We start from the raw sequence: 23,660 nt of genomic DNA, 5'->3' as shown, positions 1-23,660 counted from the left end.
TGTTCTTATATTAGTTTACGGAGAAATACATGCTCTTATTGTGTTGGCAAGGAAGACTTAGCGCAGCTTCATTTAACGAACATACATACACACAGGATAAACAAGTGACGTCTCTAAAAAAATGATGAATTGGAGGGGCGCCGCATATTAGTCTATGGGCTCCCTTTCATTCATTCCTTGTATGCATGCAACATTACACAAATATGACATTATTAAATATTCTTTTGATTTTGCGTTTAAAAAATATTTATTTTCCAAACCGCTATCTTAATTAATGATCAGCTTTCACCACTGGCTTTTTCGCGACGAGATCTTCAAAACGAAATCCCATATCGACATGTTTCGATAACTTTTGTTTTCGCCGGTACTTGCCAGATTACTATCACTTACTTGTCATATTATTTGTCACATAGTTCTCACATCAAATTAACTTAGTTATCAGGTTTATAAATGTCGATACACCTCACTAAAAAACTTGATTCATTGTACTTGTGTTGGTTCATGCATTTACTTCCTTATTATTAGTGCTTTAATACCCACTTTTTAGCTTCACGTAACATTGAAATGCTTAAAAAATATAAAATTATTGTCCTGATAACTATGTATAATTTTTATGACAAATATACACCGTAAGATGACAACCATGATGACATAAATGTGTCAACTAGGAACGACGAAAAAATATCAACGAAACATGTTCGCATATGATCTTATTTAAAGATCTCATCAAGATGAACCAAACGATGAAAGTGAATCTTAAATTAAATTATTAATCTGTGAGATAAATTATTTTTAAAATTTAAAAAAGCATTTAATGCGATGATATAAGCATGAGGTGAAAGATTATCGCATGCGGATGGGGCTGCGCCAGCCGCTGCATGGAAGAGCCGTGGTGCTACGCTTCTCCTTAGAATTTCCCAAATATACACTCATATTTTTATCTTGGTTGCGTTGCGTCACTCCCATATTCGTTCTAGAATGATATATATACCCCCTTTATACACACCGTCCGATCACCGGTGCTTTTTGTTGTAGACTTGTAGTTAGCAGGATCATGGGTGTCGGAGGCAGGATGACGGAGCAAGAGCGGGAGAAGCAGGAACTGCTCGGCCGCCCGACCTTCGAGCGCATACCGACGGACAAGCCGCCGTTTACGCTGGGACAGATCAAGATGGCAATCCCGCCTCACTGCTTCCAGCGCTCCCTGATCAAGTCCTCCTCCTACTTGGTCCATGACCTCGTCATCATCGCGGCGCTCCTGTACGCCGCGCTGGTCTGGATCCCAGCCCTCCCAAGCATGCTTCAGCTGGGCGCCTGGCCGCTCTACTGGGTCGCGCAGGGCTGCGTCATGTTCGGCGTCTGGGTGATCGCGCATGAGTGCGGCCACCACGCCTTCTCCGACTACTCGTTGCTCAACGACATCGTCGGCCTGGTGCTCCACTCATGGCTGCTCGTCCCCTACTTCTCCTGGAAGCACAGCCACCGCCGCCACCACTCCAACACCGGCTCGCTGGAGCGCGACGAGGTGTTTGTCCCAAGGCCGAAGGAGGCCCTCCCGTGGTACACCCCCTATATCCAGAATAGCTCCGTCGTTCGTGTGGTGCTCATCATCGTGCAGCTCACCCTTGGGTGGTATATGTACCTGTCGCTCAATACCTGGGGCCGCCCGTACTCGCGCTTCGCCTGCCACTTCGACCCCTACAGCCCGATCTTCAATGACCGGGAGCGCGCCCAGATTTTCCTCTCGGACGTCGGCGTGCTGGCCGTGTCGTTCGCCATGTTGAAGCTCGTTTCGACGTTCGGGTTCTGGTGGGTGATGCGGGTCTACGGCGTGCCGTTGATGATCGTGAACGCGTGGCTGGTCCTGGTCACCTACCTGCACCACACCCACCAGGCCCTGCCGCACTACGACTCGACGGAGTGGGACTGGCTGCGCGGGGCGCTCGCCACCATGGACCGCGACTACGGCATCATCCTCAACCGCGTGTTCCACAACATCACGGACACTCACATCTTGCACCACCTCTACTCCAACATACCGCACTACCACGCCATGGAGGCCACCAAGGCGATCAAGCCCATCCTTGGCGAATACTATCAGATCGACCGCACCCCTCTAGCCAAGGCCACATGGCGCGAGGCCAAGGAGTGCTTGTACATCGAGCGCGAGGACAACAAGGGAATCTTCTGGTACAGCAACAAGTTCTAGCCGCCAGGATCCATCAACCCCTGATGCATTTGGGCGGAAGGAAGGCTATTACCGTGCCGATGCTAAGTTGGGCTTTGGTCAGCTCCGTCTTTGTTTCTCTGTGCTTTCGTCACCGGGCTTAGGTTTGGCCGGCGGTCGTCTTTGGTGTCCGTGGCCATTGACCTTGGCGTGTGTTGTGTGTGCGTTTGTCTTTGCATTGGCGTCATCTCCCAGCCCATGTCCTGTTGTTGACGTTGTAAACCATTTCGTGTTTATGTCGGCTTCCTCTTTTGCCGCAACGCGCCATGTGGCACAATAATAGTTAGCCAGTATACGTCTTATTACCAAAATAAAGTTTTATGTTGTTGCATTTTATGTTCTTCAATGTGAGAGTAAGTATGATGTCATGAAATGTTGTTTGTAAAATTGTGCCTGATTCTCTAAATAAAGGAATTTAGTTTTAAAAAGTATGCGATATGTATTATCATGGTCATTATTACATGATCTTTGTTAATGTATTCATCTATTTGGCAGTTAAAATCCAACCATTTTTTTTATTTCGCGAACCCTCATGTGATTTTGATATCATTTTTTTAGGATACTTCCATTTTTTGGATGATTAATATTAATGGCATTCTTGTTGTAAATGCAGAGTTAATGTTTGCTCGGTGATAATGTCATTTGTATTTTCAATGTCAATTCAAATGCCATTTTCATTTTGAATATCATTAAAAATTTAATGGGAATTATGCTCAATGTCACTTTCACTGTCAATTAAGTGCCAAAATGTTAATCCCTAGAGGTTTATAACATGTCATGAATCATTGTGTGTGATGACATATTGGATTACATTATGTTGTTGCTTTTTGTATATGTTGGCTATTAAATTAGCCAATGTTCTTGCTGGTCATTGTGTGATTTTGTAAGTCTCTCTGATCAAAATTGAACTCACGAGCAGTTTTGATTAATGATTTTATGAGCAAGAGTTCCAATGGCATATGATTCTATTCTGACATCCGTTGAGTATATTGCATGTGTGTTTAATGAATAAATAAGCTCATTTTTTGTTTTTATCAACGACGATACAAATTAGACTAACTGCCAAGTATGTCTTTAGTTCATCTTTTCTCATGGTTAATTCATCCTTGATGTATTCCTTTTATTATATTTCTAGCAATGAACGTTAATAGTGATACTAACTATTGGTTTGGCACCACACGTATGACCTGGGGGGCAGGCGATCCGGCACCACGGCTTTGCCGAAGGAAGGTCGTGTGGAGGGCCCCGTCCATTCCAAGGCAGAGGCAGCTGCTAGGTTGAAGCTGGAGGAGGTGATGTTCAGTCGTGGAGAGGAGGGGATAAGATCGAAGATGGCCTGAGTGGGTGCGTAGTTTTGATGTTTTGTCGTCTGTTTTGGGGTTTGGTTTGGTGGTTTTTTGCAATTTGGAATTAATAGTAGAGTAACTTTTTAATTGTAGAATAAGGTATTAATGTGCACATTTTACTAAAATAGGAAATGGGATCTTTTGACTTTTTCTTCATATAACTCACTTTGGAGTACCTTAGATATATATGTATCCTTTATAATACTCCTAAGAATTTATACATATGCATAAAGGGATGAGTTTCGTCCATCTTCTATATCAAAATAGCTAATAACCCCACTAATCTATTTATTTTGACATGCAAAAACGCCACCTCGGTATTCAACATGCGAAAAGATCCACCTGTTACGTACAACCATTCATAAAAAAAGTGCCTCAGCATGCAAACATGCATGATTTTTTAAATTATATTATGATATTTATACTATACAATAAACAAAAAAAATACATTTTCACATCCAAGCGTTCCGACCTAGGTATGCAATGAAGTGGCAACTTGCAAATTAGTAAATATACTCTAACTAATTGCTACGGGTGCATACCTAGGTCGGAACGCTTGGATGTTATCCCCCCCCCCACCCCCCTCCATGCAGTATATGTTCCATCAAGAGTAGTATAAGTAGTTTTTTTGTAGATGCCCCTGGATGGGTCTGAAACTTATATACTAATGCGTTTTAGTGTGATGAACATTAAAAAAAAATTACTTGCAACAAGGAGTATACAATGTGATATACTTTTTTTACCTAAATAATTATAGATCGGGAGAACTAGTTTTTGTATGTCATGCAACTTGGCCCACAAAAAGCAAATTGTGGTATATTTATAGCATTCCGTTGTTTCTTATATTGTGGAACGAAGGGAGTTCTTTGAGATGAGCTGACTATGGATATATATAGGAGTACTTACAAACTGAAAGAGTATACAACTTTTCCTTCTGAATGTGTATTTTTTTCTTGTGGAAGTATATATACATTTCCGTGAGTGAGTATATAGACATTTTCTGGTGAGTAAGTATATATGTTTTCGTTTGTGTAACGGTATATACCAATTTTTCTTGAGTTAGTAGTACCATATTTTTTGCGAGTTGGTATATAGCCGGGGATAACTTTGACGTTTTCGCAAAAAAAGAGAGGGTATGTTCTAGTTTATTTGTGACCGAGTAATTGAGCATGAAGTACATATTCTGAGAGGTGCATGTACCATTTATTGTGATAGCATATACTACTACTCCCTTCGTTTCTAAATATACATCCTTCTAGAAATTTCATTCGTGAACTACATAAGAATGTATATAGATATATTTTAAAATGTAGATTTATTTATTTTACTTTATATGTAGACTCGTGAAATCTTTTATAAGACTTATATTTAGAAACATAGGGAGTACAAAAAACGATTACTACCATGTTGGTTAGTCAGAGGGAGTGAATAAAAAATTAATACCACGTGCGTCTGCACTCTGCACTGATGTTTTACTTGTACCTTTACGTGAGCAGAAGACTATGCATGGCTTAGAACGAGGATCACGTCTCGTCCTTAAATCGCTGGTCAGGGTGAAAAGAACACTGACGTCGTCGTCGTCGTCGACGGCTGCTAGCAGCTGACAGGGAGCGGGCTTATTTGAAAGTCCCTTCTCCACGGGAAGCGGAGTTGAGACGTTGTTGACCACGTGACGGCGCGATTCCTTTATGGAGTAGTTTATAACAGAAACACTAGCGTCGTTGTCGCTGGCGGCTAAGCGGCTGACCGGTGACCGAGCTACATGAAAGATCCCACGCCACCGGAGGGATGTTCAACTGTGTAGACGTTGTTGTCGTCGGTCGATCCCGGCGGCGCATTGGGGAGCAGGGGACTGAGGTCTTACAAACCGTGACATCAACTGAGGACTAACGTCGTCGTCGTTGGCGGCTAGGGGCTGACGACAACTGCGCTACATGACAGGGTCCTCTCCACGGATGTTCAGATGTTGTGGGCGTGGTGGTTGCGCATAGGGGAGGAAGGGACTGAAGAGAAATGCGCGTGTGAACACAGCGACAGCTCCACGTTAGAGCAGCCATTGTGATTCAAAACAATCAACAAGGCTTTGTATATACTAGAAGTGCTGGAGGCGCTTTGTTGCATCATTGATGCTGTTAGACTTTTAAAATAAATTACTCACTCTGTTTTAAAATATGAAATATATTATTTAAAAATCAAAGCATCTAAATTTGATTAAATTTTTGTAAAGAAAATACCAAATCGGTATGATTAGACTCATCATGAAATGAGTTACCACTTTTTTGTTTAGTACTGTCGATGTTAATTTTTTTGCTTAGAATTTTTTTATGAGAAAAACTTTCAATCTGTTCATCTTCAATCATGATAGTACCACGGAAACTAAAAATAACTAGTGGAATGCCCGTGCGTTGCCACGGGCCTTTTCAATTTTATGTAGTTGCATCTATGAACATAATGTATGTCAAATTTTGCATGTATAAAAAACCAATTTTTGTAACTTTCAGTCTTCTATTTAAAATTTAATTTTCTTTGGACCGTTCTTTGTGACCGTCGGATATGTACAAATCATAGCACTGATTGATTTAGAGAAAAGTCTGAAAAAACCTTAAATTCGTAGAGCCAGTTTGAATTAAACCCTGAACAATCCCCGAAATTAGCACTCCATACCTATCTATCTTGGTCAATCAAGACCTTCTATGATCTAGACCAGTTTGGTGGGCTGACAAGTAAATAATCATTAGGGATCATAACTTCTCTCGCTAACTAAATTATCACACACCTTCACCCACTTGAAGAGCACATACCTATAGAGCATGAATATACACAACATAAAGCATATGTTAATCTCTTCCTCCACCATGCCCATGGAGAGGCAACCACACTACAAAGTAACACAGTTATTATGCGCGACAAATTAGCAATGTCGTTAGCATATTCTTGGGTTTGCACGGGCGTGCAATAGGGAGAGTGGGGAAGAAGATGTAGGTGACACGTGAGCATCCCGTTAGTGATTGACCTGTTTCCCGGTGTGACAAACTGGTCTAAAGACAGGATTGACCAGGATTGACAAGTACGGTGCCAATTGCAGGGATTGAGAACTTCGATTCGGACCGACTCTATGAAGTCAAGGTTTTTTTTCAGACTTTTTGGTTTGGTTCATTCGCTTGCTTCCGTTTGTCCCTTGTGGCGTGTGTCGGGCCTGAGTTGTTTTTCTAACGAGTAATTAAATGCATGTGCCTAGGTATTAATTCATGGTTCAATGTTCATATAACTTTATCTGCAAGTAAGTATGTAACTTTAATTTAATAATCACCTTTACAGAGAACTGGTAGAATAGCAATCTACAACTGAATTATGCAAAGCATGATTAACAATTGACTGACAAATATAGATTGTACACATGCAAACTTCAGTAATAGAACATGGTGATTCATTAGAGATATGGATATGGGCAAGGCATTGCGATGCATTCAGCGCATGGGGTCTTTCGCTTAGCTGCAAGGTATGCATTTCGTTGAGCCCGCAATGCCTTCATCTCATCTGGTGGTATGCTCTGCGTGCATGCTCTTCGACGGGCGTTCATCTCTTGCCTCTGCTCAACTGATATATTTTTACTTGATTCCCTTCTACGGGCATTCATCTCTTGCCTGTTCTTTGTTGTCAGATTTTCTGTCGTAGCCCTTTGGCTTGCATTCCTATCTTCTATAGTCTTATTTTGTCTAGATGCTCTTCGACGTGCATTTATTTTTGCTCTTTGCTCGGGTGTTAGGCTATCTCTCCTTTCCTTATCACGACTTTGTCTCTGTTGATGTTTAACTTGTTTAATGCTTGCATTGGAGGCAATATCTTTAGCACCACTCGGTGTTCCATGAGATGTTGTAGGGTTTTCTGCATGGCCAATGTGTAATTTGGTAAATCCAAAACCCACATTTGAAGCAATATACCTAGCACCTGGTTAGACTTTATAAATGTAGATCTATAGATGATCGTACATCAATGGTAAAAACGTCGTCTGAAAGGGTAAATACCATTTGATGTTCCCACATGCTCCCCTGGCTCCAATGCTATCATGGTATTGGTTGTCGGATGCATTTTAGCTCATTGGGTGGACGGTTCACCTATGAACATTCCATAAGACTGTTCCAACAACAACAGTTAAGATTACAAGATGGCCAGCTTCAAATCATCGATTAAGACATTATGTCTACAAAAATTGTGAGAGAATACACATCTCCTTTTCCCTTATCCTCCGAGATCTTATAAGCAAATGTTGCATGGATAATGATTAAGGACGTTTGAACCTTCAACACCGTGGTTCATAAACGAAGTAAAATAGTTGGTGCTACGATTTCCGGTATTAAGATGTTATGAGGGATAATTCATACAAAAGGGGAAAATAAAAACGGTAGTAGTAAATGGTGCAGGGATGGTGATTAAGGCCCTTTGAACCTTCAACAACAAGGTTCGTAAAATAATAATAAAAAATTAACTACGTATGTCGTTTCTCCTCCATTGGCACATTATTTTCTTCTCCACGCATCTCATGAATTTCTACAAGTTTGCTTGGTGAGGTTGCATTTCGTATTCCCAAGTTGAAAGTTCCTGGAGACCACCAACGGGTATGCATCACTTGTGTAATTAGAACCTATCTCACCTATGAAACCGCAAAACTATGACACTCACTTTTAGTAGTAGTTCGACATGCATCGTCTTTTGTTAACTAAATAAGTTAATAATGCACATATCATGACTATGAAGATCCATAAGAAATACGACACCATGTCGGAGAAACAGATGGCTTTGTCAAAAGGTGAACTCACCTCCGGGTAATGAAGGTGAGGCTCACAGGTTGATGATAAACTCATGTGACCTCCGTGGTGAATTGGTCTGATCTCTAGTGTGATCTCCCAGCGAGCATGGTCCGTGCTTGACGATGAGTACTCGAGGTAGTGGTGTTTGTGAATGACCAACCATGTAACAGAAACGTATTATTTAAATACGTACTCCTACCAAATATGGTGGAGATGTTTAATGGCGTTATCAATCTTGTCGGGCTTTCCTTATCTTGTGCATGAAGTTTAGTATGTAATAGTTAGGCAAATTGTTGTTAGTATTCTATGGTTTGTTTCCCATGTATAGTACTTTTGCATACCAGGATGGGAGGAAGGCTAATTATTTTTAGTACGTACTCAGGCTGCAAGGGTGGGAGGAAGTTTACGATGGTGCTTATTTTTCGGGTTTGTTTCCATATTAATATTAGTATTCTTTGGATCTGTTTCTTTGTATGACTTTGACGCTGTGAGGGTGGTAGGAAGGTTACAATGGTGTAGATTTGCTGGGTTTTATTTCCATATTAATATTAGGATTCTTCGGGTTTATTTCCATGTATGACTTTGATGCTGTGAAGATGGGACGGAGGGGTGGCAACGAAATACCGACATACCAATGCGTTATCACAACCACAAACTCCCCTTTAGGAGCAGATTCATTGGTTAGAGATGTTAAATGCGATGCTAAATGCGAGTAGGTTACATTTTTAGTTAGAGAGAGTGACATCATTATTTTTAATGGAGTGACACCAAAATTCCTGAAACTAATGGTTGTAGAAAAAGACAGCAAAGATTGAAGGTGCTTGGCGTGTCCCTTGACTGTGCTAGATGACAAGGAGATGTGAATGTGTAGCACTCGTGGCGCGAGTGTGGGGTGCATGTGGGGAAGGAGTAACCATTGGTGTCGCCGCTGCTCTTCGCCCGAGGGCCACCCCTGCAGCCACGGTCGCTAGAAGGGGTAGTAGTGGAGGGCGCTGCCTCCCCGGGAGCATCCGATATGGGGAGCAACCGCCGGTGGCTGCGAGGACATGTGCACCGCCTCAACTTCAAAACTGAATTGGTATCTGACGTCTACATTAATATGAACTATATGATGTATTATGCAGGAAGAAATCTGGATAGACTCAAACCAGCTCATGCATGCTAATTGCTTAACAGTAATCAACGAAAGCTCGTAAATATTTAAAAAATAACCACTAAGTAGGGATCAAGGTCCAAACTAATAAAGAAACCGACATAACAGCCACATATATAGAAAACTTGCAAGCATGCCCCACCAGTTCACTTATTCAAACAAAAATAAATACACAACTCACGTGGAGTCTCTCCACCTAAACTAAACAATGGTTTCATAACTGAATACCTTCTACTGAATTCATCAAACACGGGGTATCCAAATTATTTGCATGGTTTTACAATAGAGATAAGATTCTTAATATCTGAGTGATACAATAGAGATAAGATTCTTAATATCTGAGTGATACAATCCGAGCAAAAAACATGGGTCTGCAAGTTTGAACTAACAATAAGAACACCGCAAAGATAATACTAATTCTTCCAACACATCAGGCAATCTGCTACTACGTGCATGCATGTGGAAAGAGAAGGGGCTTACAGAGTGGAGGAACGCCCGAAGTGAGGTCTCGTGGTTGCCCCGAGCTCGCACATACACAATCCATCTCTGGGTCGCCTCCGAGCTCCAGCCATCGCCGCTACAGTTGCAGTTCACACCCGGTCGCGTCCGAGGCTTCGATCTCGTGTCTACAGTCGTAGGAAGCAACATGTCGTCGCCATCTCGTCGAGCTGTAACCCTGCCGCCACCACCACGGCTGAAAAAACAGTGAGTATGGGGTGGGTGCGTTGGGAGAGAAGGGGTCCAGTTCATACAAGAAGGAGTGCTTGAGAAAGTTTGAGAAGGACGGAGGGGACGCGAGAGTGAACATAGGCGAGCTGCACGACAACCTGGTCTTGGCCCTCCGAAATCCACAGCATACCAATGTCCACGCCCTCAGGCCTCCTCCCCCTATGGTCATGTGCTTCAGAGAGAGGATGCGGGGGGGGGGGGGGGACATATTAGGGGAGAGAGGGGTTCCTACCTGATTCGCCGGCCGCTAAGGGAGCGTTGCGACCGTCGCCACTACCTCACATCCTTCTACATCTCGTTGTCGACATCGTGAGGGGCAGGGTGGGCAGGGTTGGCGGCGCCCGAACCCTAGAGATCGGTTCGGAGGAGAGATCAAGGAGACCACGAGGGCTGGTGAAAAATCGGTGGGGAGAAATAAAAATCGGTGGGATGGGGTTACGATCGAAGAAAAATCGGTGGTGGTAGCGCGTTTGATGGGTTGACGAAAGAACCAAACAAACGAGGTACCAACGGACCATCACGACCGCAGACTCCTCCTTTAGGAGGAGAGATAAAAAAATGCATCCATATTCGACGACCACGTAGCGACGACTACAATAACTGAAGCGAGCGGAAGGCGCGCCGCTATGATTACCCCTCCCTTGTTGGAGCCAGGTCAAAAGTCAAAGAAATTTGACCTTCCAAAACACTAGTACTCCTTATATTTGGAACCGATGGAATTTGTTCGACGGGTGGGGATGATGGAGTGCGTTTTATTTTTTTATATTTTGACGACCAGGTGGGCCTTTCGTGATGTGATTATATGTTATCTGCTAACCAACCTTTTATGTGAGGAATTTTCGGCATCAGTTGTTGCATGTATTATATTGATGCTACAATATCATATAATGGCGTTTTTTTCTAGGTGATGGATCTGTTGGAAATATGCCCTAGAGGTAATAATAAATTGGTTATTATTATATTTCCTTGTTCATGATAATCATTTATTATCCATGCAAGAATTGTATTGAATGGAAACTTAAAATGCATGTGTGGATACATAGACAACATACTGTTCCTAGTAAGCCTCTAGTTGACTAGCTCGTTGATCAAAGATGGTCAAGGTTCCGTGGCCATAGACAAGGGTTGTCACTTGATAATGGGATCACATCATTAGTAGAATGACGTGATGGACAAGACCCAAACTACGAACATGGCATATGATCATGTCAGTTTATTGCTACTGTTTTCAGCATGTCAATGTATCTGTTCCTATGACCATGAGATCATGCAACTCCCAGACACCGGAGGAATACCTTGTGTGTATCAAACGTCACAACGTAACTAGGTGACTATAAAGGTGCTCTACAAGTATCTCCAAAGGTGTCTGTTGGGTTGGCATGGACCAAGACTCGGATTTGTCACTCAGTATGACGGAGAGGTATCTCGGGGCCCACTCGGTAATACAACATCACAATAAGCCTTGCAAGCAATGTGACTAAGGAGTTAGTCACGGGATCTTGTATTACAGAACAAGTAAAGAGACTTGCCGGTAACTATATTGAACTAGGTATGGAGATACCGACAATCGAATCTCGGGCAAGTAACATACTGATAGACAAAGGGAATAGCATACGGGATTAACTGGATCCTTGACACAGAGGTTCAACCGATGAAGATCTTCGTAGAATATGTTGGAGCTAATATGGGCATCCAGGTCCTGCTATTGGTTATTGACCGTAGAGTGTCTCAGGTCATGTCTACATATTTCTCGAATCCGCAGGGCCTGCACACTTAAGGTTCGGTGATATTTTGGTATTACTGAGTTACGTGTGGTTGTTAACCGAAAGTTCTTTGGAGTCCCAGATTAGATCCCAAATTTCACGAGGAGCTCCGGAATGGTCCGGAGGTAAAGATTGATATATAGGAAGTCCTGTTTTGGTCACCGGAAAAGTTTCAGGTACTTCGGTAGTGTATCGGGAGTGCCGGGAGGGTACCGGGGGCCATCATGGGGGGTGTCTCGACCGAAAAGATCTCATGGGCTGTGGGAGGGAGTCAAACCAAACCCTAGTAGGCTCGCCGAACCAACCACTAAGGCCGATGCGGCTAGGTGGAAAAAACCCAAAGGTGGAAAAGGTGGAAAGGGTTTCCAAGTGGAGAGGAGGAATCCTTCTCCTAGTAGGATTGGAGTAGGACTCCTCACCTCCAATTTTGGCCAAACCTTGAGGGTTTGAGGCTGCCTCCTCCCCTTCCTCCCTTATATATGTACTAGAGGATTTAGAGGAGAGTAGCTAACCCTAATTGCCACGTGCTCCCTCTACTTCATCTAGATCGTTTTCTCCTATAGTCTACTTCGGCGGTGCTTAGGCAAAGACCTGCCGGAATAGTTCCACCACCAGCAGCACCATGTCATCGTGTTGGAGAGCTCATCTACCTGTCCGCCCGTCATGCTGGATCAAGAAGGCGGTAATCGTCATCGAGTTGTACGTGTGCTGAACGCGGAGGTGTCGTCCGTTCGGCACTAGATCGGGATGGATCGTGATGGGATTGCAAGACGGATCGTGATGAGATCGCGGGACGGGCTGCGATTTGGATCGCGAAGAAGTTCCACTACATCAACCGCGCTATATACGCTTCTTCTTAGCGATCTACAAGGGTATGTAAATACACTCACCCCTCTCGTAGATGGTCATCACCATGGATAAATCTTATGTGCGCGTAGGAAAATTTTTGTTTCCCATGCAACATTCCCCAACAGTGGCATCATGAGCTAGGTCTATGCGTAGATTACATCTCGAGTAGAACACATAGCAGTTTGTGGGCGTTGATGTTAAGATTGCTGCCCTTCCTAGTCTTTTCTTTATTCGGCGGTGTTGTTGGATTGAAGCGGCCCACACCAACACTACTCGTACGCTTACGAGAGACCGGTTTCATCGACTAACATGCAACTTGTTGCATAAATATGACTCGCGGGTGTCTATTTCTTCAACTTTAGTTGAATCGGATTTGACCGAGGCAATCCTTGGAGAAAGTTAAATAGCAACTTGCATATCACCATTGTGGTTTTGCGTAAGTAAGATGCGATCATACTAGATACCCATAGCAGCCACGTAAAATTTGCAACAACAAATTAGAGGACGTTTAACTTGTTTTTGTAGGGTATGCATGTGATGTGATATAGACAAAGACATGATATGATATATTGGATGTATGAGATGATCATGTTGTAATAGTTAAATATCGACTTGCACGTCGATGCTACAACAACCGGCAGGAGACATAAGGTTGTCTTTAATTATTTTGCATTTGGTGACGCTTTGCTTTATCGCTAGTAGTAGCTTTAGTAGTAACAACATAGTTAGCGCGACAACCTAGATGGCAGCACAATGATGGAGATCATGATGATGGAGACCATGGAGTGGCGCTAGTGACGATGGAGATCATGTCGGTGCTTTGGTGATGGAGATCAAGAAGCACAAGTTCATGGCCATATCATGTCACTTATGATTTGCATGTGATGTTAATCCTTTTATGCACCTTGTTTTTCTTAGGATGACGGTAGCATTATAAGGTAACCCCTCACTAAAATTTCAAGATAAAATTGTGTTCTCCCCGACTATGCACCGTTGCGATAGTTCATCGTTTCGAGACACCACGTGATAATCGGGTGTGATAGACTCAGCGTTCACATACAACGGGTGATAAACAGTTGCACACGTGAAACACTCGGGTTAAACTTGACGAGCCTAGCATGTACAAACATGGCCTCGGAACACAAGAGACCGAAAGGCCGAGCATGAATCATATAGTGGATATGATCAACATGGAGATGTTCACCACTGAAGCTAAACTCAACTCACGTGATGATCGGACTTGAGTTACTGGATTTGGATCATGCAACACTCGAATGACTAGAGGGCTCTTAATTTGAGTGGGATTTTATTAGTAATATGATTAGCTAAACTCAATTATCATGAACATAGTCAAATGTCTTTGTAAATTATGTTGTAGCTTGCGCTGTAGCTCTACTTTTTTGATATGTTCCTAGAGAAAACTTAGTTGAAAGATGATAGTAGCAATTATGCGTATTGGGTCCATAACCCGAGGATTGTCCTCATTGCTGCGCAGAAGGCTTATGTCCTTAATGCACTGCTCGGTGTGTTGAACCCCGGGCGTCGTCTGTGGATGTTACGAACATCTGACATACATGTGTTTTGATGACTGCATAATAGTTCAGTGCGTAATGCTTAATGACTTAGAATTGAGGCGCCGAAGACATTTTGAACGTCACGGAATATATGAGATGTTCCAAAAGCTGAAATTGGGATTTCAGGCTCGTGCGCGCGTTGAGATTTATGAGACCTCCGACAAGATTCTTGGCCTGTGAAGTAAGGGAGAAAAGCTCAATCATTGAGCATGTGCTCGGATTGTCTAAGTACTACAATCGCTTGAATCGAGTGGGAGTTCATCCTCCAGATAAGATAGTGATTGACATAGTTCTCCAAAGTCACTGCCACCAAGCTACAGAGCTTCGCGATGAACTATAACGTATCAGGGATAAATATGATGATCCTTGAGCTATTCGCGATGCTTGACACCGCGAAAGTAGAAATCAAGTAGGAGCGTCAATTTTTGATGGTTAGTAAAACCACTAATTTCAAGAAGGGCAAGGGCAAGAAGGGATACTTCATGAAACGGCAAACCAGTTGCTTCTCTAGTGAAGAAACTCAAGGTTGAACCCAAACCCGACACTAAGTGCTTATGTTATGAGGGGAATGGTCATTGAAGCGGAACTACCCTAGATACTTGGTAGATGAGAAGGCCGGCAAAGTCGACAAAAGTACATTGGATATACGTGATATTGATGTGTACTTTACTAGTGCTCCTAGTAGCGCCGGGGTATTAGATACTGGTTCTGTTGCTAAGTGTTGGTAACTTGAAATAAAATCTACGGAATTGAAGGAGACTACCTGAAGGTGAGGTGATGATGTGTGTTGGAAGTGTTTCCAAGGTTGATTTGATCACCATCGCACACTCCCACTACTTTCGAGATTAGTATTGAACCTAAATGTTGTTTGGTGTTTGCATTGAGCATGAATATGATTGGATTGTATTTATTGCAATATGGTTATTCATTTAAAGAGAATAATGGTTATTCTGTCTAATTGAATAATACTTTCAATGGTCATGCACCTAATATGAATGGTTTATTGAATCTTGATCGCAGTATTACACATGTTCATAGTATTTGATGCCAAAAGATATGAAGTAGTAATGATAGTACCACTTGGTTGTGGCACAGCCGCTTGAGTCATATTGTTATAAAACGCATGAAGAAGTTCCATGTTGATGGATCTTTGGACTCACTCATTTTTGAATCGTTTGAGACATGCGAACCATGCCTGTTGGTGTAAACGCATGAAAATCCACGCAGCTGGATCATTTGGACTCACTTGATTTTGAATCACTTGAGACATGCAAAACATGGGCAATATGACTGAAGGCCTCGTTTTCAATGAGATGGAACGAGCAAGTGACATGTTGGAAATATTACATTTTTTATGTATGCAGTCCAATGAGTGCTGAGGCACATAGTGGATATCGTTATGTTATTACTTTATTGATGATTTGAGTAGATACATGTGTATTTTCTTGATGAATCACAAGTCTGAAATATTGAAAGGTTCAAGCTATTTCAGAGTGAAGTTGAAGATCGTCCTGACAAGAGGATAATATGTCCACGATGTGATCGTGGAGGTAAATATATCTGAGTTGCGATTTACTAACCATTTAAGAAAATGTGAAAATTGTTTCACAATTCATGCCACCTGGAACACCATAGCGATGGTGTGTCCGAACGTCATAGCCGAGCCCTATTAGATATGGTGCATACTATGATGTATCTTATCGAATTACCACTATAATTTTAGGGTTATGCATTGGAGACAACAACACTCACTTTAAATATGGCACTACGTAATCCCGTTGATATGACACCGTATGAACTATGGTTTGCAGAAACCGAAGATGTCATTTCTTAAAAGTTTGAGGCTGTGATGCTTATGTGAAAAAGTTTCAGCCTGATAAGCTCGAACCAAAGCGGATAAATGCATCTTCATAGGACACCCAAAACAGTTGGGTATATCTCCTATCTCAGATCCGGAAGCAAAGTGTTTGTTTCTATAAATGGGTCCTTTCTCGAGAAAGAGTTTCTCAGTTTCTCTCAAAAGAATTGAGTGCGACGATGGTGGAACTTGCTGAGGTTTTTGAACCAACACTTCAACCAAAGAGTAGAAGGGCGGAGGAAATTGTCGTGTGGCGCCTACACCAGTTGAAGTGGAATACAATGATGGTGATCATGAAGCTTCAAATCAAGTTACTTCCAAACCTTGTAGGTCGACAAGGACACGCACTACTCCAGAGTGGTATGGTAATCCTATCTTGGAGGTCATGTTGCTGGACAATAATGAACCTACACGCTATGGAGAAGCGATGGTGGGCTGGGATTCCGGCAAATGGCTGGAGGCCATGAAATCCGAGAGAGGATCCATATATGAAAACAAAGTGTCGACTTTGGAAGAACTACTTGATGGTCATAAGGCTCTTAAGTAGAGATGGATCCTTCAAAGGAAGACAGACAATGATGGTGAAAGTCACCATTTAGAAAGCTCGACTTGTTGCAAAGAAGTTCCCGACAAGTTCAAAAAGTTGACTACGACGAGACTTTCTCACTCGTAGCGATGCTAAAGTCTGTGGGAATTATGTTAGCAGTTGCTGCATTTTTCGATTATGAAATCTAGCAAATGGATGTCAAAACATCATTTCCAAGAGGAACAGATGTATGTGATACAACCAGAAGGTTTTGTCGATCCTAAGGATGATAACAAGTATGCAAGCTCCAGCAATCTTGCTAAGGACTGGAGTAAGCGTCTCGGAGTTGGAATATGGGGCTTTGATGAGATGATCAAAGCTTTTGGTTTTATACAAAGTTTATGAGGAACTTGTATTTCCAAGGAAGTGAGTGGGAGCACTATAGAATTTCTGATTAATATATGTGGTTGACATATTGTTGATCGAAAATGATGTAGAATTTCTGGAAAGCATATAGGGTTGTTTGAAAGGTGTTTTTCAAAGGAAAACGTGGATTAAGCTACTTGAACATTGAGCATCAAGATCTATAGTGATAGATCAAAACGCTTAATAGAACTTTCAAATGAATACATACCGTGACAAGATTTTTAAGGAGTTCAAAATAGACCATTCAAAGAAGGAGTTCTTGACTATCTTGTAAGGTATGAATATTGAGTAAGACTCAAAGCCTGACCACGGAGAAGAAAGAGAAAGGACAAAGGTCGTCCCCTATGCATTAGTCGTAGGTTCTATATTATGCTATGTTTTGTACCGCACGTCATGTGTGCTTTGCCATGAATCTGTCAAGGGGTACAAAAGTGATCAAGGAATGGATTACTAGACTAAGGATTTATCCTTAGTAACTAGTTGACTAAGGATTTTTTTTCTCGATTATGGAGGTGATTAAAGAGTTTGTCGTAGAGGGTTACATCGATGCAAGCTTTGACACTAATCCGGATAACTCTGAGTAGTAAACCAGATTCGTATAGTGGAGAAATCGTTTGGAATTGTTCCAAATGGCGCGTGGTAGCAGCACCTACAAAATGACATAGAAATTCGTAAAGCACACACGGATCTGAAAGGCTCAGACTCTTGACTAAAAACCTTTCTCACAGGCAAGACATGATCGAGCCCCAGAACTGTATGGGTGTTAGATTCATTACAATAAAATAGTGATGTGAACTAGATTATTGACTCTAGTGCAAGTGGGAGACTCTTGGAAATATGCCCTAGAGGAAATAATAAATTGGTTATTATTATATTTTCATTTTTCATGATAATTGTTTATTATCCATGTTAGAATTGTATTGAATGGAAACTCAAAATACATGTGTAGATACATAGACAACATATTGTACCTAGTAAGCCTCTAGTTGACTAGCTCGTTGATCAAAGATGGTCAAGGTTCCCTGGCCATAGACAAGGGTTATCACTTGATAACATGATCCCATCATTAGGAGAATGATGTGATGGAGAAGACCCAAACTATGAACGTAGAATATGATCGTGTTAGTTTATTGCTACTGTTTTCTGCATGTCAATGTATCTGTTCCTATGAACATGAGATCATGCAACTCCCGGACACCGGAGGAATACCTTGTGTGTATCGAACGTCACAACGTAACTCGGTGACTATAAAGGTGCTCTACAGGTATCTCCTAAGGTGTTTGTTGGGTTGGCATGGATCTAGACTGGGATTTGTCACTCCGTATGACCGATTGGTATCTTGGGGCCCACTCGGTAATACAACATCACAATAAGTCTTGCAAGCAATGTGACTAAGGATTTAGTCACGGGATCTTGTATTACAAAACGAGTAAAGAGACTTGCCAGTAATGATATTGAACTAGGTATGGAGATACCGACGATCGAATCTCGGGCAAGTAACATACCGATAGACAAAGGGAATAGCATACGGGATTAATTGAATGCTTGACAATTAAATTCAACCGATGAAGATCTTTGTAGAATATGTAGGAGCTAATATGGGCATCCATGTCCCTCTATTCGTTATTGATGGGAGAGTGTCTCAGGTCATGTCTACATTGTTCTCGAACCTGCAGGGTCTGCACACTTAAGGTTCAGTGATGTTTCGGTATTATTGAGTTATGTGTGGTTGGTAACCGAAAGTTGTTCGGAGTCCCGGATGAGATCCCAAATGTCATGAGGAGCTCTGGAATGATCCAGAGGTAAAGATTGATATATAGGAAGTCCTGTTTTGGTCACCGAAAAAGTTTCACGTACTTCGGTAGTGTACCAGGAGTGTCGGTAGGGTACCAGGGACCAACGGGAAGGGTATCTCGACCCAAAAGACCTCATGAGCTGTGAGATGAGTCAAACCAGCCCCTAGTGGTCTGGCCGAACCAACCACTAAGGCCCATGCAGCTAGGGAGGGAAAAACCCAAAGGTGGAAAAGTTAGAAAGGGTGACCAAGTGGAGAGGAGGAATCCTACTCCTAGTAGGACTGGAGTAGGACTCCTCCACCTCCAATTTCGTCCAAACCTTGAGGGTTTGAGGCTGCCTCCTCCCCTTCCTCCCTCCTATATATACTAGAGGATTTAGAGAAGAGAGCTAACCCTAATTGCCACGTGCTCCCTCTACTTCATCTAGATCATTTCCTCCTCTAGTCTAGTTCGACGGTGCTTAGGCGAAGCCCTGCCGGAATAGTTCCACCACCACCACCACCACGTTGTCGTGCTGGAGAACTCATCTAACTCTCAGCCCCTCTTGTTGGATCAAGTAGGCGGTAATCATCATCGAGTTGTACGTGTGCTGAACATGGAGGTGTCGTCCGTTCGGCACTAGATCGGGATGGATCGTGATGGGATCGCAAGACGGATCGTGATGAGATCGTGGGACGGGCTGCGATTTGGATCATGAAGATGTTCCACTACATCAACCATGTTATATAAGCTTCTTCTTAGCGATCTAAAAGGGTATGTAGATACACTCACCCCTCTCTTAGTTGGTCATCAGCATGGATAGATTTTATGTGCGCGTAGGAAAATTTTTGTTTCCCATGCAACGTTCCCCAACACGGTGGCGGTGTCAAAACCGACAGATCTCGAGTAGGGGGTCCGAACTATGGATCTAGGGTCGATGGATAACAAGAAGCAATGGGGACGGTGTTTTACTGAGGTTTGGGCCCTCTTGATGGAGGTAAAACCTATGTCTTGCTTTTTCTTTTATTGATGATGTAGTACATAGTACATAGTTGATCTACTGCAAGATTGATGTTGTGGTTTAAACCCTAATCATCATGAGCTTGATGCGTCCTACGAGCTACGACCCCTTGGGTTATATAGATGCTATGGGTGTCACGGTTTACATAAGGTCAGTTACAACAGAGAAGGAATATGTCGATGGCTATATCTCCTTGGATTACACGCCAAGTCTTCGGAAGAGTCCATCTCGAATCCAACGCTTCCGTCAATGGTTGAACAGGCCATAGAGTCTGACCCATAAGGATAAGTAGGAGTACTAAGGACCCCCTAATCCCGGACTCCCTCAGTGGGTGGGTGCACCAGATTGATATGTTTCGGTTGTTGCTCACTAATTAAAAAAATCATTTGTTCGATCAGAATCATAAATCAAATCCAAAATTGAATACCTCAACTACATGAAATAGTTTCAAAATTAGGGAACAATGAATGAAGGAGCTCCTTGAGAATTTTTTGACCTGGTTAAAATCGGACGACCCAATTCTAAATTGAGGACCTCAATTAATTATGATGCCCTAATAATTAAGAAACATAATGTATAATATAAAACAACTAAATGAGAGAGTTTCGAAAAATTGTTGACCCGATCAAAATCGAGTGATTCAATTTCAGTTGAATACCCCACTTAAATGTTTGCTCTTTAAGACTATAAACATAGTGTTGTAGAGGATTAGCAGGTTGAAACCCATATTCTCTACATATGTTACTGATATTTTAAGGATGTGATGATGGGAGACACACATCAACTCTCATGGAGTGGTTTCTTCTCAATCAAACTCACAAGGTCTACTGCCCAACTTTACTTTTTATCCGGCTAAGACATCTAAATGCGGGCATAAAATCTGGACTCTCAAATGCCTACGACCAAACGTGTTAGTGGACAGTGTCTGACAACGCATCATATTATCTTCTATGTATCTGAACACCTCATAATTCATTCTCTAGATTTATACAAGGCATGTAAAAGATAATCCTACATACTACGCATATCATGCTAGCCAACTACACACCGTTTTTGTTGGAAATGCCCACTATCTCCATGCCACGCACCGGATTGACGGACGCATAAGAAGGCTCTGGTTCCTCCTTCTCATCCATGTAGCAAGCATCTTGTCATCGTATGCTTTCTTCTTCGCTTGAAGGGTATGACAGTTGGCCTCTACCTCCGCCACCGAGTGGAGAGAATCGAAGATTGCCTGCAGTTCCGCCCGCAGATCCACGACCCCTACATCCTCCTCCTCCTCCTCAAACCCCTCTTCGAGATCGACCATGTTTCGGTGGTAGCCCCACGGCAAACCAGGCTTCACGCCTTGATCGAGTCTACTTAAGGACTTGCAGCCAGCGCTCCAATGTTAGATAGCTCATGGCCATGCATCATGGTAGCAGGGCTACTTGATTCTGGAGTTCAACAATGACTGGTTGGATTTTGAAGAGCAAGGTCGACCGGAGGAGAGGTGGATAGGCTCGGGCTGGTGGCATAGAGAGGGAGGAGGTGGATGTGGCTAGGGCTAAGGGACGTCGTCCAGCTTAAATAGCCTAGCCGGACTTTGTCTCTCAGACGGTGAGCTAGAGTGGCCTCACGCAACGTTCACACCTCACCGGAGGAAACGTTCGTTAGACCGTCGGGTTCCCACGTGTTTTCATGTGTGACCTCATCATCAGTCCAACGTGGTAGACATGACGGGTCGCATCCGTTCCTCCCCATATCCGTCCTATATTTTGGCTGGATATAAGGGGCGTCGGTTAGCTTGGACGTTTGAGGCCCGTTTAAGACGTCCGTCTGGGTCAGGTTTTTTCACCGGTCACTGACATGACCATCCTTCCAAGAGTTTGAGGGGGGTATGGAATGCCCGATTGTAGATGCTCTAAGTTATTTTTAGGATTCATTGTGATGCACTCATGGCACAATTATTTCTTCCATTTATTATTATTCCTTTTCAAAACCATGTCTTGGTTATCCTATTTAGTCGACATGTCCCGTACTCGTACTCAATCGCTTTTTCGGTTAAAGGCCCCGCTAACACTCCATCACATAGGTTTCTTTACACGAAGAAAACACTAACATATTTTTTTCATTAGTTAGACTTTGTGCACTTTATGAATTACCAACAGTTTTACCATAAAATTTCTAGTATTTTTCTTGATCATATGACACAAATTAAATAAAAATAAAAATAATTAAGCCCATTCACAAGATTCACTAGAGGCTAGCCTTTCACTTTATGAAATGTTAGCGTTAATCATTTCAACGATATTTTGCTAGCCGCATACTGTGACACCCTAGTTTTTGATAATTTTTAGACCAAATTAAATTTGTTTGAAATTTATATTGGTTTTTTATTTGAATGGATCTTTGGACTTACAAACTTGGAAATATTTTTTCGTTTCCTTTCCCAAGCAACTCAAAGCTTCCAACATTTTCCCAAGGTCATGCAATTCCCATCTTAGTCCAACCATCATTTTCATTCCATCCAAACATTCATTTTCCTATTTAAGTAAATAACTGATCTTCACCTAGGTTGCAAAAAACCCACTTTTATATCTTTCTAAAGATCCCCTAATAATTTCCATAAATAGTTTGGATCGTATCATTACAAAATATGTAGAAATCCTTCACTATCTAGTTGAAAACTAATTCAATATTATTCAGTTTCAGTTTTGGATGACATGGATATTTGTGAAGGAAGTGCATTCAAAACCGGTTAAAATGTTATGAAATTTATCCAGCCATTGAACATTCATATATCACTAGTACATGCAAAAATTTAGCTCCATAAACCTAGCCATATTTCCTCAACAAATGTCCCAAGTTTCTGTCTAACATTGAGCATTGTGAAGGAGCTATATTCAAACAATGCTAAAATGTTTTAAAACTTAACCAATGCATTCACTATCCAATATTATCTCTATCCACCAAGTCTCACTTCAATCAACCACGAAATTACATCCCAATCATTCAAACCTAGTTTCTAGATCGAGTTCGTGTCACACCGTCTGTTTTGACTCTCGTGACTAGATTAAGATATCTCAAAAATCAGGACCAATTAAATTTTTTGTGAGTGCTTGTGATACTTGATGTGATTGTTGTTTTCTTGCTTGGTTGCTTGCGTTTCAAATCACAAAAGTTCCTACTACTCTTTCGGCGCACCTCCTTGCCCAAAGTCTTTGCCCAATGACCATACCATGTGTATAGGACCTAAAAATATTTTTCCAAATATTATTTTGACCAAAAAGCATTTATTTAATTTAGGCTTTCAAAAACCTCTCAATTGGGATTTGTAGTAAAAGTCCTCAAATTAGGGAAGTTGTTTTGCTCTAAATATTTTATCCATATCCCATTATCGAAACGACTTTCCAAAACCACAAAATTATGATTTTAAAATTTATAATACTATTTTATTTAAATACCTTTTTTGAGGCCAGAAATGGTCTTTTATGAAGGAAAATTATTTTTCTTGTTTTCAAAAATTTGAGAAAATTTAGGGAAACTTAGTGGACATTTATATTCCATATATAAGAGTTTGAAAACATGGTCATGTTCAAAATATTGGACAAACCCCTTCAAAA

General features: G+C 41.9%; 1 protein-coding gene across 1 annotated transcript; it reads left to right on the top strand.

Annotated features, from left to right (window-relative positions):
* The first annotated feature begins 1,021 nt into the window (after positions 1-1,021).
* On the top strand, positions 1,022-2,644 carry LOC123404177 (fatty acid desaturase DES2-like). The gene has a single exon (XM_045098092.1). It carries the CDS (start codon positions 1,055-1,057, stop codon positions 2,207-2,209), a length of 1,155 nt encoding a protein of 384 aa, XP_044954027.1. The 5' UTR covers positions 1,022-1,054; the 3' UTR covers positions 2,210-2,644.
* Positions 2,645-23,660: the final 21,016 nt, after the last annotated feature.

This window comes from Hordeum vulgare, chromosome 6H (genome assembly GCF_904849725.1).
Source record: "Hordeum vulgare subsp. vulgare chromosome 6H, MorexV3_pseudomolecules_assembly, whole genome shotgun sequence".
Classification (NCBI taxonomy): Eukaryota; Viridiplantae; Streptophyta; class Magnoliopsida; order Poales; family Poaceae; genus Hordeum; species Hordeum vulgare.
The sequence above is the reverse complement of the archived record's forward strand: the minus strand, read 5'-3'. Positions and strand labels throughout refer to the sequence as shown.